An 18,260-nucleotide genomic window follows, 5' to 3' on the forward strand; every position below is an offset into this window, starting at 1 on the left:
TTCTGACTCTTTTTACTGATCAGGAGACTGAAGCTTGGAGAAATTAAGTGACTTGCCTAGGTTCACATGGGGTCAAGGCCTGAATTTGAATCTACATCTGCTTGATTAGGAAGTGAGCGGTCATAGCTAGTCTCTACCTGGATGGATTGTTATTTAAAATTTTTCAAAATAATTATTTTATTAAAAAAGAGACAAGGTATCATTATGTTTCCCAGGCTGGTCTTGAACTCCTGGGCTCAACTGATCCTCCTGCCTTGGCCTCCCAAAGTGCTGAGATTAGAAGTGCAAACTACTGTGCCCAGCCAGATTATTACTTAAGAACCAAAACAACAACAATAACCAAACCAAACCAAACAAAGGGGGAAATTGATGGTGGACAAGTAAGAAGATCATTGCGAAGGTTGGGGGCAGGGTGTTTGGGGAGTGTGGAGGAAGCTTTTTAAATGAGGTACCTGAGTTGGGTTTTGAAGGATGAATAAGAGTTTGTTAGGGCAGAAAGACATTGCAGAGAGAGAATCTAGCAAGAGATGACTGAAGGAACCATTTATTTGACCAGCAGCTGGTGACTGCCTTGAAGGCAGGAATCACAGCCTTTCTGAATCTCCAGTGCCTGAAACAGTGTCTAGAACATTAACTGACAACAAGCTTGGTAAATACTTCCTTAAGTAAATGCCTGAGTTGGCACATCTGGGGAACAGGTTGGGAGAAATTGTAGGAGAGGCAGATGGGACGTGAATGTAGAAGGAAGGCCTCATGGATCACTGCAAGGATTGGTTCTTAAAAGCAATAGGGAGCCATGGGAAGTTGTTTCCCAGCAGAAGAGAGACGGCCATTAGATCTGCCCTGTGTATTAATGTAAATGTCTAAGTCTGTGAATTGTCCCCTGAGCAGGAAAACCTGATTGCTTTTAAATACATTTGGAAAGACCCTCAGTTTTACTCATGATAAAGGGAGAAGGAACTTAAACTACAGAGAGAGATTGTTCACCTCAGATTGGCAGAGGTCAGAGACTTGTTACCTGCTGTGTTTTGTGAAGTAATTGCCTTTGTACCTTATGAGCTGGGGTATGAACTGATGTTCCCCATTTGGAGGGCAGTGTCTGTCTAAATGTTACTGTATGCACCCTTTGACCTGGCAGGTTCATTTTTTGGAAGTTTGTGTATATATGAGACAGAGTTTCATTATGTTGCCCAGGGTGGTCTCAAACTCCAGGGCTCGTGGGATCCTCCTACCTGGGCCTCCCAAAGTGCCGGAGTTACAGATGGGAGCCACCACACCTGGCCGAGAAAGTGATCTTACCCACACTCTTGTTTGAGTGTGAAATAAGGCTCCTACCAGGCTGTTTATTCAATGCTGCATTGTTAGTAAGAGCAACAGCAATGCCAAGTCCCCAGGAGACAGATGGATGTCAAGTTCATCCCTACAATAGAATACAAAGCAGCCATAACAAAGAGCGAGGAGACCGTTCATGTATACTGCGGAATGATCTTTAAAATCTGTGATTAAGAGAAAAAAGCAAAAGTATAGAACATTATGTAATGTATGCTTCTTTCCATTTGATAACAGAAGATATATATTTACTTTTGTTATTTTTGTTTTTTTTTTTTGAGACGGAGTCTCGCTCTGTCGCCCAGGCTGGAGTGCAGTGGCGCGATCTCGGCTCACTGCAAGCTCCGCCTCCCGGGTTCACGCCATTCTCCTGCCTCAGCCTCCCGAGTAGCTGGGACTACAGGCGCCCACAACCGCGCCCGGCTAATTTTTTGTATTTTTAGTAGAGACGGGGTTTCACCGTGGTCTCGATCTCCTGACCTTGTGATCCGCCCACCTCGGCTTCCCAAAGTGCTGGGATTACAGGCGTGAGCCACCGCGCCCGGCCCACTTTTGTTATTTTTGTGTAAAATATTTTGTGAAAGAAGACATAAGAAACCCATGATCATTGCCTCTAGAGAGAGGAACTGAGGGGAGGGGCTTAGGGAATGGAATGAGAAGACTTGTCCCTTTTACCTTTTTGTTCAAAAGAAATATCAAGAATAAAACACATCTATGTTACTGATAAAGATCAGTTTCCCAAGCCTGTGCGCGGTGGTTCACACCTGGGATCCCAGCACTGTGGGAGGCCAAGGCGAGTGGATCGCTTGAGCTCAGGAGTTTGACACCAGCCTGGGCAACATGGCAAAACCCCATTTCTACTAAAAATACAAAATTAGCTGGGCATGGTGGTGTGTGCCTGTGGTCCTAGCTGCTCAGGAGGCTGAGGTGGGAGGATTGCTGGAGACCGGGAGGTCAAGGCTGCAGTGAGCTATGATTGCGCCACTGCATTCCAGCCTGAGCAACAGAGTGAGACCTTGTCTCCAAAAAAAAAAAAAGTTTAGTTTTTAATATTAGCTAAGTAAACAAAAAAGCAAGCTATAGAACAGAGTATCATGGTGCCTTTTGGGGCAACAAAATAGGTCGTATCTGGAATATATCTGGAAGAATGTAAGATGTTAGCAATGGTAGCTTGCCTGTGGGGTAGGAATGGGGGGCTTAGTTTGGGGGAGAAAGACATATTTTTCACTGTACACCTTTTTGAGTAATTTGAAAGAGTTTTAGCACACAAATATATTACCTATTAAAAATAATCACAAAGAGAGGGAGACATGGGTGGATGCATGGATGGATGGTTGAGTGGGTAGATGGATACATAGACAGGTGAATGGATTGGTTGGTGGATGGGTGAACTGGTGGGTGGGTGGATGGATTGATGGATGAATGAATTGGTAGGTGGGTAGGGTGGATGGGTGAATTGGTGAATGGGTAGGTGGATGGATGAATGAATTGGTGGGTGGGTGGATGGATGGATGAACTGGTGGGTGGGTGGATGGATTGATAGGTGAATGAATTGGTAGGTGGGTAGGGTGGATGGATGAATTGGTGGATGGGTAGGTGGATGGATGAATGAATTGGTGGGTTGGTGGATGGGTGGATGAATTGGTAGGTGGGTAGGTGAATGGATGAATGGGTTGGGGGGTGAATGGATGGATGCATTGGTGGATGGATGGATGGCTTCATGGTTGGGTGATAAATATATTCATGGGTATACATATGGATGTGTACATAGATAATTCTCTGGCTATGGTGGGGAGGACTGGCTGTAGTAGGGAGGACTCAGTAGGACCAGGAGAGTCTGGAGGCAGGAAAGAGTTAGGAAGCAATTGCAGCAGTCCTGGCAGGGAATAATTTGGGGCTAGGATCAGGTCAATTAAATGTTTAACATTGGAACTATGTCTCTTGTATACATAACTGCATATATCAAGTCTTGATATTATTTTCTTTCTAGCAGGGCAAATTCCTTTGGAATGAGCTTTTACTGGCAACTGCTCAGAAGCTGTTCTGTATATAATGACCACCAACAGTTTAATCCTTTTTTCACCCATCACCTTAGGAATTAACAGTAGTGTGAAATAAATTAAAATAATCAGTCTTTTGAGATGTCTTGCCTGCTCCACGATCAACTTCTTCTTTACAAGGCTGTGTTCCAAATCTGCCAGACCAAAAAGACGTGAACTTTGTCCTTTTTAGGGTTTGTGTCTTGATGTTTCCTAGCTAAATCTCTGTGTGTGTGTGTTGGCCTTGTAAGGTTTACTTTTTTTTTTTGAGATGGAGACTCACTATGTTGCCTGGGCTGGCGTGCAGTGGTGCCATCTTGGCTCACTACAACCTCTGCCTCCTGGGTTCAGGTGACTTTCCTGCCTGAGCCTCCCGAGTAGCTGGGATCACGGACGTGCACTACCATGCCCGGGTAATTTTTATGTTTTTAGTAGAGATGGGGGTTTCACTATGTTGGCCAGGCTTGTTTCAAACTCCTCACCACCTGCCTAGGCCTCCCAAAGTGCTGGGATTATAGGCATGAGCCACCGCGCCCAACCTAATAACTAGATCTCTTTAATTATTGGAACGTGTATATTTTGATCAGATTGACACATTTTTTTTAAAGTGAAGTGATCTTATTTCCTTCATTTCTCATTTTTAACTTTTTTTTTTTTTTGACATGGCTTTAGAGCTGTGTGGAGCTGTAAGGGTGTGGATTCCTTGACATTCCATGGGGTCTCAGGTGGTCGTGGGAGGGCTGTTGGAATCAGAGCTACTTGGAGGGTGCATAGGCCGGTTGGATGGGAAGCCTGGGAGAAGTGGGCTTTTTGGGGACTGCAGCCAACTGGACAACTGGGTCCAATCTAAAGACTGGCCCCTCCCAGCTCCTGGTGATGGTCATATACCAGGAATAGGGGCCCAGCGCCACCAGATTTTCTGATTTTTTTTGTTTGTTTGTTTTTTAAGACATAGTCTTGCTCTGTCGCCAGGCTGGAGTGCAGTGGCACGATACTGGCTCACTGCAACCTCGGCCTCCCAGGTTCAAGTGATTCCCCTGCCTCAGCCTCCTGAGTAGCTGGGACTACAGGCATGCGCCACCATGCCTGGCTAATTTTTTGTATTTTAGTAGAGATGAGGTTTTACCATGTTGGCCAGGATGGCCTTGATCTCCTGACCTCGTGATCCTCCTGCCTCGGCCTCCCAAAGTGCTGGGATGACAGGCGTGAACCACCACGCCCAGAAGATTTTCTGATTTTTAAAGTTATGCCAGAGACTGGGCGCAGTGGCTCAAGCCTGTCATTCCAACACTTTGGGAGGCCGAGGGTGGCAGATCACCTGAGGTTTAGGACTTTGAGACCAGACTGGCCAACATGGTAAACCCTTGTCTCTACTAAAAATTCAAAAAAAATTAGCCGAGCGGGGTGGCATGTGACTGTAGTCCTAGCTACTTAGGAGGTTGAGGCAGGAAAATCACTTGAACCCGAGAAGCAGAGGTTGCAGTGAGCCAAGATCGCTTGAACCCGGGAAGCGGAGATTGCAGTGAGCTGAGATTACGCCACTGCATTCTAGTCTGGGTGACAAAGCAAGAGTCTGTCAGAAAAATAAAAATAAAATAAAAAGCCGGAAATCAAAATTTAAATGTTGGAATCTAATCTTTTTTTTTTTTTTTTTTAAATAAAAAGTATGCCTAAAACAATAGCAGTAATAACAAGCCATCTATGGGCTAAACTTTGGGTGGGGAAACCTGTTTTGTGCCTCTGATCCAATCTAACTGTGGTGCAGACAGGAAATTGAGATCCCGAAAAGGGCAGTGAGTTTTCTCAAAGTTGTTTAGTCAGTTGCCAGATTATGGCTTGAATTAAATTTAAATGCTTCAGCTGGGCATGGTGGTGCATACCTGTAGTGTAGCTGCTTGGGAGGCAAAGGTGCGAGGATTGCTTGAGCCCAAAAGTTCAAGGCACAGGGAGCTGTGATCTTGCCACCACACTTAAGCCTGGGCAACAGAGCAAGACCTCATTTCAAAAAAAGAAAAATTTAAATTCTTCATTACAGAACAGCTGATGGTGGAGGTTTATTCTTGGGCAGGTACATATCTGATCTATTTATGTGTGTATCTATGAATTTATCTATTTGGCACAGCTCTTTAACAAAATACAGGCCTTTTTTTTTTTTTTTTTTAAGTAAGAGTAATTGAAACAAAATTTGTTTCCAAGGCTGGACAGCTCAGTGGTAAAATGCAGACTTGAACCACATTGCCTGAGTTTGAATTCAGCTCCAGAGCTTACCAGCTGTGTGATACTGAACACAGTATTTAACCCTTCTCTGCCTGACTTTCACATCTGAAAAAGGAGATGATAAAAATACTTACAGAATGAAAGGAGATAATACACATGAGGTACTTAGAAGAAAGCCCGGCACACAGAACTGCAATTTGGTTGTTATCCCTGGTGGTGGTGGTGATGGTTGATGATGGTTATGGTGATGGTGGGGGTGGTGGTGGTGGGGGTGGGGGTGGGGGTGGTGGTGGTGGTGGTGGTGGTGGTGGTGATATTGGTGATGGTGATGATGGCGGTGGTGGTGATGGTGGTGGTCATGATGGCGGCAGTAGTGATGATGGCGGTAGTATTGGTGGTGGTGGTCGTGGTGGTGGTGATGGTGGTGGTGGTGATGGCAGTGGTGGCAGTGATATTGGTGGTGGTGATGATGGCGGTAGTATTGGTGATGGTGGTGGTGGTGGTGGTGGTGGTGATGGCGACGGTGGTGATGGCGACGGTGGTGATGGCGACGGTGGTGATGGCGACGGTGGTGATGGCGACGGTGGTGATGGCGACGGTGGTGATGATGGCGTTGGTGGTGATGGCGTTGGTGGTGATGGCGTTGGTGGTGATGGCGTTGGTGGTGGCAGTGATATTGGTGGTGGTGATGGTTGTGGTGGTGGTGGTGGTGGTGGTGATGGCGATGGTGGTGATGATGGCGATGGTATGGTGTTGGCAGTGATATTGGTGGATGGTGGTGATGGTGATGATGGCGATGGTGGTGATGATGGCGATGGTACGGTGTTGGTAGTGATATTGGTGGTGATGATGGTGGTGATGGTGATGGTGATGGCGATGGTGGTGATGGTGGTGATGATGGCGATGGTATGGTGTTGGCATTGATACTGGTGGTGATGATGGTGATGGTGGTGATGATGGCGATGGTATGGTGTTGGCATTGATACTGGTGGTGATGATGGTGGTGATGATGATGGCGATGATGATGGCGATGGTGGTGATGATGGTGATGGTATGGTGTTGGCAGTGATATTGGTGGTGATGATGGTGGTAATGGTGGTGAGGGTGGCAATGGTGGTGATGGTGGTGATGATGGCGATGGTATGGTATTGACAGTGATATTGGTGGTGGTGGTGGTGATGGTGGTGATGATGGCGATGGTGTGGTGTTGGCAGTGATATTGGTGGTGGTGGTGGTGATGGTGATGGTGGTGATGATGGCGATGGTGGTGATGATGGCGATGGTTCAGCCCTCAGTTCAGAGGGCTTTCTAAGGTCAGAGTGATCTAGATGACACAGGTTCTTCGGTTATAAGAGAATATCCTTCAGCGTTCCTTTAAATGGCTGTCTCCATCTTTTATACTACAGTGGGACTTGCCACAGGTTCTGGGACTGTTAATGTGACATGAGATGCTACGTAGCTTTTTGTTGGGGTTTTTTTTGTGTGTATGCACTGTTGTGTGTGTGTGTGTGTGTGAGAGAGACAGAGAAAAAGAGAGACAGGGTCTTGCTCTGTTGCCCAGGGTGTAGTGCAGTGGCATGATCTTAGCTCACTGCAACTTCTACCTTCCAGGCCCAGGCAGTCCTCCTACTTCAGCCTCCTGAGTGGCTGGGAATACAGGCACGTTCCATGCTCAGCCATTTTTTGTGTTTTTCATAGAGGCAGCATCTCACTATGTTGACTAGGCTCGTCTTGAACTCCTGGCCTAAGGTGGTCTGCCCACTTGGCCTCCCAAAGTGCTGGGATTACAGGCACGAGCCAGGCATCTGACTTGTGTGCTCCTGCTAAGAGAGCTTTATTTTTATTTATTAATTTTGAAACAGGGTCTTTGCTGCTCAGGTGGGAGTGCAGAAGGCACCACGTACCTTTATCCCTTGTTCCTTGTTTCTTAGTCTTTCTGGCTACTGATCTTTTGAGTTTGTGTGTTCATCCTGAGAGGTCCTTGGATATATAGGAGCCTTGTCTGTTTCTTCAAACCCCGTGGCAGCTGGTTTCATGCCCCAGGCGAGCTCCTGTCCTCTGGGGTGTGTCCTGCTGACCCCTCGCCTGTGTTTGTGTTCGCAGGACTGGAATGTCACGTGGTATACCAGCAACCCTGACTTCACCAAGTGCTTTCAGAACACGGTCCTCGTGTGGGTGCCTTGTTTTTACCTCTGGGCCTGTTTCCCCTTCTACTTCCTCTATCTCTCCCGACATGACCGGGGCTACATTCAGATGACACTTCTCAACAAAACCAAAACTGTAAGTCACCAGGGGGTTTTGTTGTAGGGGGTGGGGAGGTGCACCTGGACGGGGAGTGGTGGTTGGTGAGACCTGACATTTCTCTTATAGTTAGTTGACTCTTAAGTTCCTTCTTCTAGAAGGCAGAAGAGTAATGTAGGAGGTGAAAACTGGAGCTCTGGAGACACACATGGGTACAAATCTTGGCTCTGCCACTTAGTATTTGGCCTGGAGCAAATTTTTTAACCTTCCCAAGCCTCAGTTTCCCTGTTTATGCAACATGAATGATGGGATTGTTCTCAAGGCATTACTGGGAGGTTATCAGCTCTTCCCCTCTTACTGAGGCGATCTCCTTTTTATTTAATTAAATATATGTATATAGATTTTTTTTCTGGCCACTTTTTAATTTATTTTTTGTAGAGAGAGGGATCTTGCTGTGTTGCCCAGGCTGGTCTTGAATTGAAACCTGGCCTCAAGCAGTCCTCCTGCCTTGGTCTCCCAAAGTACTTGGATTACAAGTGTGAACCTCCATGCCTGGCCCCTAATTTTTTTTTTTTAAAGTTGACTTTTATTTTGAAATAATTTAAAGCTGCAGGAAAATTGCAATAATGGGCCGGGCGTGGTGGCTTACGCCTGTAATCCCAGCACTTTGGGAAGCCGAGGCGAGCGGATCACTTGAGGCCAGGATTTCGAGACCAGCCAGGCCAACATAGTGAACCCTGTCTCTACGAAAAATATAAAAATGAGCTGGGTGTGGTGGCACATGCCTGTAATCTTAGCTACTTGGGAGGCTGAGGCGAGAGGATCCCTTGAACCTAGGAGGCGGAGGTTGCAGCGAACTGAGATTGTGCCACTGCACTCTAGCCTGTGCAACAGAGCGAGACTCCTTCTAAAAAAAAAAGTTGCAATAATGATACCAGGAACTGCTGCCTAATTTTCTCTATCTATCACTCATAGTCACTGTTTTTTTGTTTTGTTTTGTTTTGTTTTGTTTTGAGACGGTGTTGCTCTGTCATCTAGGCTGGAGTGCAATGGTATGATCACAGCATACTGCAACCTTGAACTCCTGGCTCAAGCCATCCTGCCTTAGGTTTTTGAGTAGCTAGTAGCTGGGACTGCAGGCATACACCACCATGCCTGGCTAATTTAAAACAATTTTTTGTAGAGACAGGGTCTCGCTTTGTTGCCCAAGCTGTTCTCAAACTCCTGGCTTCCAGTGATCCTCCTGCCTCGGCCTCCCAAAGTACTGATATTACAGGCATGAATCCGGCCTGTGTTCACTGATTTTTTTAACCTTTTGCTACATTTGTTTTATCATGAGCTTTTGCTCTCTCTCTATATATGTGCATGCCATAATTTATTTTTTCTGAATCATTTGAGAATGGATGCACCTTGAGACATATCCCACCCACAGAGGACCCTCAGTAAATACTGGTTGAATGAATGGTTGTCGTGGAGGGCTTTCTTGTGCAGTGTGCCGGGGTTGAAGCTAGAGATGGGCTGTGGGCTGAGCTCTTGAGTGTTCAGGCAGTGGGGAGCATGGTGACCAGACACACAGTCCTGTTGGAGGCAGTGGGGCGGAGCAAGCCAGTTACAGACCGTCACGTGCCAGCCTGGATGCCACCTCACCCTACCGAGGACTTGTCCTCATCCCAGAGAATATGTGCCGTGTCCTAGGACTGTGGCTGATCGCTTGAAGGCTGGCTAGTTCCCCTACCCCTGGGGCTGAGCTGTTTGCGCAGGCCCTGGGGGAGGTTCCAGTGCTGTCTGTTGTAGGACGTGTATGTGCTTCTCTTCCAGGCCTTGGGATTTTTGCTGTGGATCGTCTGCTGGGCAGACCTCTTCTACTCTTTCTGGGAAAGAAGTCGGGGCATATTCCTGGCCCCAGTGTTTCTGGTCAGCCCAACTCTCTTGGGCATCACCATGGTAAGTAGGAGCTGGCTGTGATCCCTGGGCCATCTGCTGGGCTCAGTGGAGACCAAAAGTAGTAACTGGCATTTAGAAATATAAAGATACAGGCTGGGTATGGTGGCCCATGCCTGTAATCCCATCACTGTGGGAGGCTGAGACAGGTGAATCACTTGAGGTCAGGAGTTCAAGACGAGCCTGGCCAACATGGCAAAACCCCATCTTTACTAAAAATACGTACATACATGTATGAGATATTTATGTATATGAGATATATATGTATATGTGAGATATAGATATGTGAGAGAGATATATATATATACACACACACACACATAAAGCCCTTGCTGTAAAAACTCAGAAACCTGGCTTTTCTTGAAAAACTCAAAGATCTCGCAAGAGTAGAATCATAGTTTTTTTGAGGCAGTGATCAGCTGGAACTGGGATACAAATGTAGCCTTTTTTTTTTTTTTTTTTTTAAAGGAGATGGGATCTCACTTTCATCCAGGCTGGAGTGCAGGGGCATTATGATGGTTCACTACAGCCTCAAACTTCTGGCCTCAAGCAATCCTCCTACCTCAGCCTTCTGAGTAGTTGGGACTACAGATGTGTGTCACCACGCCCAGCTTATTTTTGGCTAATTTTAAAATTTTTTGTAGAAATGGGATCTCACTGTGTTGTCTAGGCTGGTCTTAAACTCCTGGCCCAAGTGATCCTCCTGTCTGGTCCTCCCAGAACACTGGCATTATAAGCATGAGCCACTGTTCCCAGCCCCAACTGCAGTCTTTGGATGGGGCGTGTGTTGTCCGGTTTGCCACGATCCCCACCACGCCTTACTGTCTTCCCTGCCACTGATTCTGAGTGACAGATGCCACCTTTTGTTGTGTTTGCCATACTTTGCTCTTGTACTGGCTACTTTGGTCACTTACATACTAACTGCCGGGGGCCTGAGGGCCTTGAGTTTTTAATATCTAGCGTAGGGGGTGGGTTGCTAAGCTAAACAGGGAACTGCTCTGTCCCAGGGGGATACACAACTTAGTGAGTGAGAGAGACAAGGAAACAACTTTATTAATTACAGCTGACATGTGTGGATCACTTACTATATATGTACCTGGCAGTATTCTTGGTGTTTCATGTGTCTTGAATTGATTGAATTTTCACAACAACCCTGTGAGATGGGTACTGCTTTGTCCCCATGTTACAGGTGAGGAAACAAGGCACGGAGAAGTTAAGTGTCCTATTCAAGGTCACACTGCTCATCTGCAGCTGAGTCAGGGGTGGGATCCCAGAGGCCATGCTTTTAGCTCCTGCAGCCTGCAGCTTCTGAGCCCCTAATCAGAGAGTTCTCGGAGAGTGTAGCCCTCAAGTATTGTAAAAAGAGGAGGGAGGCTGGGCATGGTGGCTCATGGCTGTAATCCCAGCACTTTGGGAGGCCAAGGTGGGAGAATCACTTGAGGTCGGGAGTTTGAGACCAGTCTAGCCAACATGGCGAAACCCCATCTCTACTAAAAATAAAAAAATTAGCAGGTGTGGTGGCACACGCATGTAGTCCCAGCTACTCAAGAGGCTGAGGCAGGAGAATTGCTCGAACCTGGGAAGCAGAGGCTGCAGTAAGCCGAGATTGCGTCACTGCTTCAGTCTGGGGGACAGAGCGAGACCTCATCTCAAAAAAGAAAAAAAATAAAAAGAAAGAACAAGTTTAAGGCAGGACATTCTGAGCAGGGTGAACAGGTTGTCCAGGGAGGGGTAGAAGGTTAAGGGGAGTATGCAGGCAGGGAGGGCGAGGTGTTCCATGAGGGAACACAGTGTGAAGGTTGAGGGAACAGAGTGGATGTGACAGAGGGGTCAGGAAAGGCAATGTGGAACCAGGTTGCCAAGGACCATGAATCTTTATTTTTCTAAATTAATTTTTAATTTTTTAAATTTTAGAGTCAGAGTCATACTCTGTTGCCCAGGCTGGACTTCCCTGGCATGAGATCACAGCTCACTGTAGGCTTGAACTCCTGGGCTAAAATGATCCTTCTGCCTCAGCCTCCCAAGTAGCTGGGAACATAGACATGTGCCAACATGCCCGGCTAAATTTATTTTTTATTTTCTTTCCCCTATCGGGGGAAACCCTTCCCCCAGTATTCAGTGTGGGTTCTTTTCTATTTCCCTAAGCGTCAGCTGGTCTGAGAAATAAAGGGAAAGAGTACAAGAGAGAGAAATTTTAAAGCTGGGTGTCTGGGGGAGACGTCACACGTCGGCAGCTTCCGTGATGCTCCTGAGCTGTAAAACCAGCAAGTTTTTATTAGCGATTTTGAAAAGAGGAGCGAGTATATGAACAGGGTCAGAGAGATCACATGCTTCACAAGGTAATAAAATACCACAAAGCAAGTGGAGGCAGGGCAAGATCACAGGACCACAGGACGGGGCAAAATTAAAATTGGTAATGAAGTTTCTGGCACGCATTGTCACTGATAACATCAGGAGACAGGGTTTGAGAGCAGACAACGGGTCTGACCAACCTTTATCAGGCGGGAATTTCCTCATCCTGATAAACTTGGGAGCGCTACAGGAGACCGGGGCTTATTTCATCCCTTTGTCTTTGACCGTAAAAGACAACCACCCCCAAAGCGGCCATTTCAGAGGCCTACCCTCAGGGCGCATTCTCTTTCTCAGGGATGTTCCTTGCTGAGAAAAAGAATTCAGTGATATTTCTCCTTTTGCTTTTGAAAGAAGAGAAACATGGCTCTTTTTCGCCCAGATCACCGGCAGTAAGAGTTTAAAGTTATCTCCCTTGTTCCGTGAACATTGCTGTTACCATGTTCTTTTTTTCAAGGTGCCCAGATTTCATATTGTTCAAGCACACATGCTCTACAAACAATTTGTGCAGTTAACGCAATCATCACAGGGTCCGGAGGTGACACACATCCTCCTCAGCTTACGAGGATGATGGGATTAAGAGATTAAAGTAAAGACAGGCATAGGAAATCACAAGGTATTGATTGGGGAAGTGATAAGTGTCCATGAAATCTTCACAATTTATGTTCAGAGATTGTAGTAAAGACAGGCATAAGAAATTATAAAAGTAATAATTTGGGGAACTAATAAATGTCCATGAAATCTTCACAATTTGTGTTCTGCCATGGCTTCAGCCGGTCCCTCCATTTGGGGTCCCTGACTTCCTGCAACATTCCCCTGAGATGGAGTTTCGCTCTTGTTGCCCAGGCTGGAGCATAATGGCGCGATCTTGACTTGCCGCAACCTCTGCCTCCTGGGTTCAAGCGATTTTCCTGCCTCAGCCTTCTGAGTAGACGGTATTACAGGCATGCACCACCACACGTGGCTAATTTTGTATTCTTAATAGGGGTGGGATTTCACCATGTTGGCCAGGCTGGTCTCGAACTCGTGACCTCAGGTGATCCACCTTGACCCCGCAAAGTGCTGTGATTACAGGCATGAGCCACCACCCCCGGCCAATTTGTTATTTTTATGGAGACGGGGTCTCCCTATGTTGCCCAGGCTGGCCTCAAACTCTTTGTCTCAAGTGATCTTCCTGTCTGGGCCTCCTAAAGTGCTGGGATGGTGGGTGTGAGCCACCATGCCTGGCCCAGACCATGATTTTTTATAACACGCATAGGTGCTGTCCACTCTCTGCCAGGAACTGTCCTAATTCCTTTATTTATTAACCCTTTTACATTGCATATTAGATAAGCAAACTGTGGTACAGGGAGGAGAAGCACTGGCCCAAGGTCACCTGGTCAGTAAGTGGTAGGGCCAGCTTCCAGTCTAGGCCCCAGTGTGTAGCCTGGCACCTGTGGGGCTCTCTCTGCTTCACGCCTGGCTCTCCTGCTGTGTTTGATTCCCCTTTGTGTCCTCCGAGCCTGGCACTGTGCCTGGCATGCAGTAAGCAACCCATAAATGTATGGAGGGAATGAGAGAGTAAAGGGCTTTGCTTTGTCCTGAATTTGGGTCTTGGGCTCAGCGTTCTGGCAGTGGGGTATTAGAGTGGATTTTTTTTTTTTTTTTTTTTTTTTTTTTTAAATTTCACTATAATAGAGACAAGGTTTCTCCATGTTGCCCAGGCTAGTCTTAAACTCCTGGGCTCAAGTGATCCCCTCGCCTTGGCCTCCTAAAGTGGTGGGATTAGGGGTATGAGCCACTGTAACCTGGTCAGCTATTTTTGACTTGAGTAGATCGTCCTCCCTTAACTTTCCTTGTTCCTGGTCTTTTCTTTTTTCTTTGAGGCAGAGTTTCGCTCTTCTTGCCCAGGCTGGTGTGCACTCTTCTTGCCCAGGCTGGTGTGCAATGGCGCGATCTTGGCTCACTGTGACCTCGGCCTCCTGGGTTTAAGAGATTCTCCTGCCTCAGCCTCCCCAGTAACTGGGATTGCAGGCACGCGCCATCACGCCTGGCTAATTTTTGTATTTTTAGTAGAGACGAGGTTTCACCACGTTGGCCAGGCTGGTCTCAAACTCGACCTCGGGTGACCCACATGCCTCGGCCTCCCAAAGTGGTGGGATTACAGGTGTGAGCCACTATGCCCGGCCGTTCCTGGTCTTTGGATCGTTCATTTATGCCTCTGTCTGTCACCCTGGGGGTGACACGGGGGTGATAGTTGGAGGGCTGGGGCTTTTGACCCCTCAGGCGACTTTGAGCTGGGCTGGCCGAGAGGTGAACCGGCCTGTGAGATTGTCAGCCTGTCTTCGTCCACCTGAGGTCTCTGGGATGGAATGGAGGACAGCTCGCTGTGGATGCATCAGAAACGTTCTGACTACATCTCAGGGAACCAGAATATGCAGGCACTGGGAATATGGGACAGGATGCAGCCAGCACACATTTTTTTTTTTTTCTTTGAGATGGAGTCTCACTCTGTCACCCAGGCTGGAATGCAGTGGCGTGATCTCAGCTCACTGTAGCCTCCGCCTTCCAGGTTCAAATGATTCTCCTGCCTCAGCTTCCCAGGTAGCTGGGACTACAGGTGCACGCCACCACGCCTGGATAATTTTTGTATTTTTAGTAGAGAGTTTCACCATGTTGGTCAGGCTGGTCTCAAACTCCTGACCTCAAGTGACCTGCCCGCCTTGGCCTCCCAAAGTGCTGGGATTACAGGTATGAGCCACTGCGCCCGGCTGATTTTTTTTTTTTTTTTTTAATTTTTTATGCCTACTCTGTACCAGACATTGGAGACACAAGCATATAGTCTAGCTGTGCAAACAGACATTAAACAGATGATTCCTCAAAAAGGCACAAAGTGTTTAAACGTTGCAGAGTGCTATGCGAGGGTGAAGGTGGGGAGCTTGGTTTGGTCTGGAGGATAACTGGGCTTCTCTGAGGGAGGGATGATGGAGCTGAAGCCTGAGAATAGCAGGTTGTTAAAAAACTGAAGGGTCTGAGGGCAGAGGACCAGTTGGGAAGAATAGCACACAAAGTCCTGGGGGTGACAAGGGAAAACTTGAGAGTTCTGTGTGGCTGGAGCAGAGATGGCCGAGGCGGAGAGCAGGGGCGATGGGGCAGAGGCTGACCCCGGGAAGGTTGAGCATCAGGACAGGTGGGTTTTGTTTTTCATTCCAGGTATTCTGCCTGTTCTTTTAAATAAAGTTTTATTGGCATGAAGGCATGTCCATTCATTTACATCTTGTCTATGGCCACTTTCACACTACAGTGGCAAAGCTGAGTAATTTTGATGTAGAGTCTATGGCCCATGAAGTCCAAAATATTTATTATGTGGTCCATTAAGAAATAGTGTGGCTGGGAGCAATGGCTCACGCCTGTAATCCCAGAATCTTGGGAGGCCAAGGCAAGCGGATCACCTGAGGTCAGGAGTTTGAGACCAGCCTGGCCAACATGGTTAAACCCTGTCTTTACTAAAAATACAAAAATTAGCTAGGCATGGTGGCAGGCACCTGTAGTCCCAGCTACTTGGGAGGCTGAGGCGGGAGGGTCACTTGAACCTGGGAGTCAGAGGTTGCAGTGAGCTGAGACTGCGCCACTGCACTCCAGCCTGGGTGACAAGAGTGAAACTCTGTCTCAAAAAAAAAAAAAAAAGAAAAATAACCAACAACTCCTGTCGTGTGCTTCTCTCCTTAGCTGCTTGCTACCTTTTTAATTCAGCTGGAGAGGAGGAAGGGAGTTCAGTCCTCAGGGATCATGCTCACTTTCTGGCTGGTAGCCCTACTGTGTGCCCTAGGCATCCTGAGATCGAAAATTATGACTGCCTTAAAAGAGGTAAGTGGCGGTGGTCTCATTCCTCATCTTCCTTCAGTGGCCCCGGGGGGAGAGATGCTGGGTCCCTCTGGCTTGTGTAGGAGTCATGCGTTGCCATGGGAACCAGGGGATGGGTACCACAAGCACCTAGCTTCTCCCTTGGTGACTTCCCTATCCCACCAAATCCTCACCAAGTCAGCCCCAGCTTTTTTTCTAGCACCTTCTTTCCCCAGGGCCCGATTTGTCTATGTTGCTCCCAGGGGCTCCCATGGGACCTCCAAGGACAGGAGCTGTGGGCAGATGCCAGGCTGGCCCCATCAGCAGGAAACAGCAAGACAGGCGGCTCCAAATGCTGCCAGGCTGGGATGGAGCCGAGCCGGGAACGGTGTTTGCAGAGTGACTGTTCTCCCGGGGGACCCTAGGCTTGTCCTCATGTTACCTTTGTCCCATCAGTTGCTGCTCTGGCTGGAGAAGTTGTTTACATTGGCTGCCGTGAGCTGCTCCTAGGAATTTTGAGGAGTGTGCACTTTTTTTGTTGTTGTTGAGACGGAGTCTCGTTCTGTCACCAGGCTTAAGTGGGTGATCTCGGCTCACTGCAACTTCCACCTCCTGTGTTCAAGTGATTCTCCTCCCTCAGCCTCCCGAGTAACTGGGACTACAGGCACACGCCACCACGCCCAGCTAATTTTTGTATTTTTAGTAGAGACGGGGTTTTACCATGTTGGCCAGGATGGTCTCGATCACTTGACCTGGCGATCTGCCCACCTCGGCCTCCCAAAGTGTTGGGATTACAGGCGTGAGCCACCGCGCCCGACCTGGAGTGTGTGCTTTTAGAATAACCTGCTGTTCCTGCCATCTTGGAGCTAATTAGAGACTGGCGTGAGGCAAAGGAAGGAAAAGACGCTGAACATTTGACTATTGAGCGCCTACATATTGTCATGAGTGATGGCAGCTGATGCTGATTGAGTTCATGTTTTCAAAGTGCCTCACAGGGGGACTATGTATGTTTCACAAATATTCTTCCTGACCTCTTGCAGTGACTTGGACAGAATTTCTCAGCCTCAGCACTAATCGACATTTTAGATACAACATTCTTGGTTGTAGGGGCTATCCTGTGCTTTGTAGACATTTAGGGGTGTCCCTGGCTTCCCCTGACTGGGTGCCGTAATACTCCCAAGTTACAACAAACAAGATGTCCCCTCACACTGCCACATGTTTCCTGGGAGGCAGAATCACCCCTGGTTAAGAACCATAGGTGATTTATAGGTGGGGAAACTGAGGCACAGAGTGGTTCAATAAGTTGACAAGATCCCACAGCTAGTATGGGAGAGCCAGGCCTTGATACAGCTCCGTTTCACTCCCAAGCCCTGTCTTCCTCCCGTCAGGCAGCGGTGAGCAGTGAGACTACTTGTGATGGAACCAGCTTTCTGCCACTACATCCTGGGGGGAGCTGGGAGCCCATGGGGAGTCTGCAATGGCCCTGCAGCTGAGCGGGTGCACCTTCCATGGTGCTGTCTGCCCTCTGGGTTTCTGCCACCTGCTCTCAGAAAGTGATCTTTTTTTTTTTTTTTGAGATGGAGTCTGGCTTTGTCACACAGGCTCGAGTGCAGTGGCACGACATCGGCTCACTGCAGCCTCCGCCTCCTGGGTTCAAGTGATTCTCCTGTCTCAGCCTCCTGAGTAGCTGGGATTACAGTCACCTGCCATCACGCCTGGCTAATTGTTGTATTTTTAGTAGAGACGGGCTTTCACCATGTTGACCAGGCTGGTCTCCAACTCTTGACCTCAGGTGATCCGCCTGTCTCAGCCTCCGAAAGTGCTAGGATTACAGGCGTGAGCCACTGCACACAGCCCCACAATGTGATCTTTTTCCTCCTTCCTTCCCTACCATGCAGGACGTCCAGGTGGACCTGTTTCGTGACATCACTTTCTACATCTACTTTTCCCTCGTACTCATTCAGCTCGTCTTGTCCTGTTTCTCAGATCGTTCACCCCTGTTCTCGGAAACCATCCACGACCCTGTAAGTGTGACCACAGACAAGTATGTGTGTCTGCGTGTGTGCATGTGTGTGTGAGTGTGAGAGAGAAACATGACACGCTACCAGCTAACATTTCTTAGATCCATCCAGGATCTCATTCCAGCCTCCCTCAACCCCTGATACAGGGAATATCGTCCCGCCTACTTTACAGATGGAAAAACTGAGGCTTAGATGTGACTAGGGGAGCTGAAGGAGAGAATCTACTTTGTTGTTGATGAACTACTGTGTCTTGCAGGCCTGTAGGTTTCTCACTTGGCATGGTGATTATGGAAAGTGTGAG

At 47.8% G+C, this 18,260-nt stretch overlaps 1 protein-coding gene across 4 annotated transcripts in view; it reads left to right on the plus strand.

Annotated features, from left to right (window-relative positions):
* The window catches only part of ABCC1 (ATP binding cassette subfamily C member 1 (ABCC1 blood group)), a 193,624-nt gene that overhangs the window by 49,433 nt on the left and 125,931 nt on the right, over positions 1-18,260 (plus strand). For all 4 annotated transcript variants that reach the window (XR_012429506.1, XM_074028316.1, XM_065536819.2 and 1 more), the window contains 4 exons: positions 7,689-7,865; positions 9,645-9,770; positions 15,825-15,962; positions 17,837-17,962. Coding sequence is in view for 3 of the 4 variants with exons in the window: in XM_045382568.3 (XP_045238503.2) it covers positions 7,689-7,865; positions 9,645-9,770; positions 15,825-15,962; positions 17,837-17,962 (567 nt within the window). In the remaining variant the exon portion in view is untranslated. The remainder of the gene's footprint in view (positions 1-7,688; positions 7,866-9,644; positions 9,771-15,824; positions 15,963-17,836; positions 17,963-18,260) is intronic.

Source organism: Macaca fascicularis, chromosome 20 (assembly GCF_037993035.2).
Source record: "Macaca fascicularis isolate 582-1 chromosome 20, T2T-MFA8v1.1".
NCBI lineage: Eukaryota > Metazoa > Chordata > Mammalia > Primates > Cercopithecidae > Macaca > Macaca fascicularis.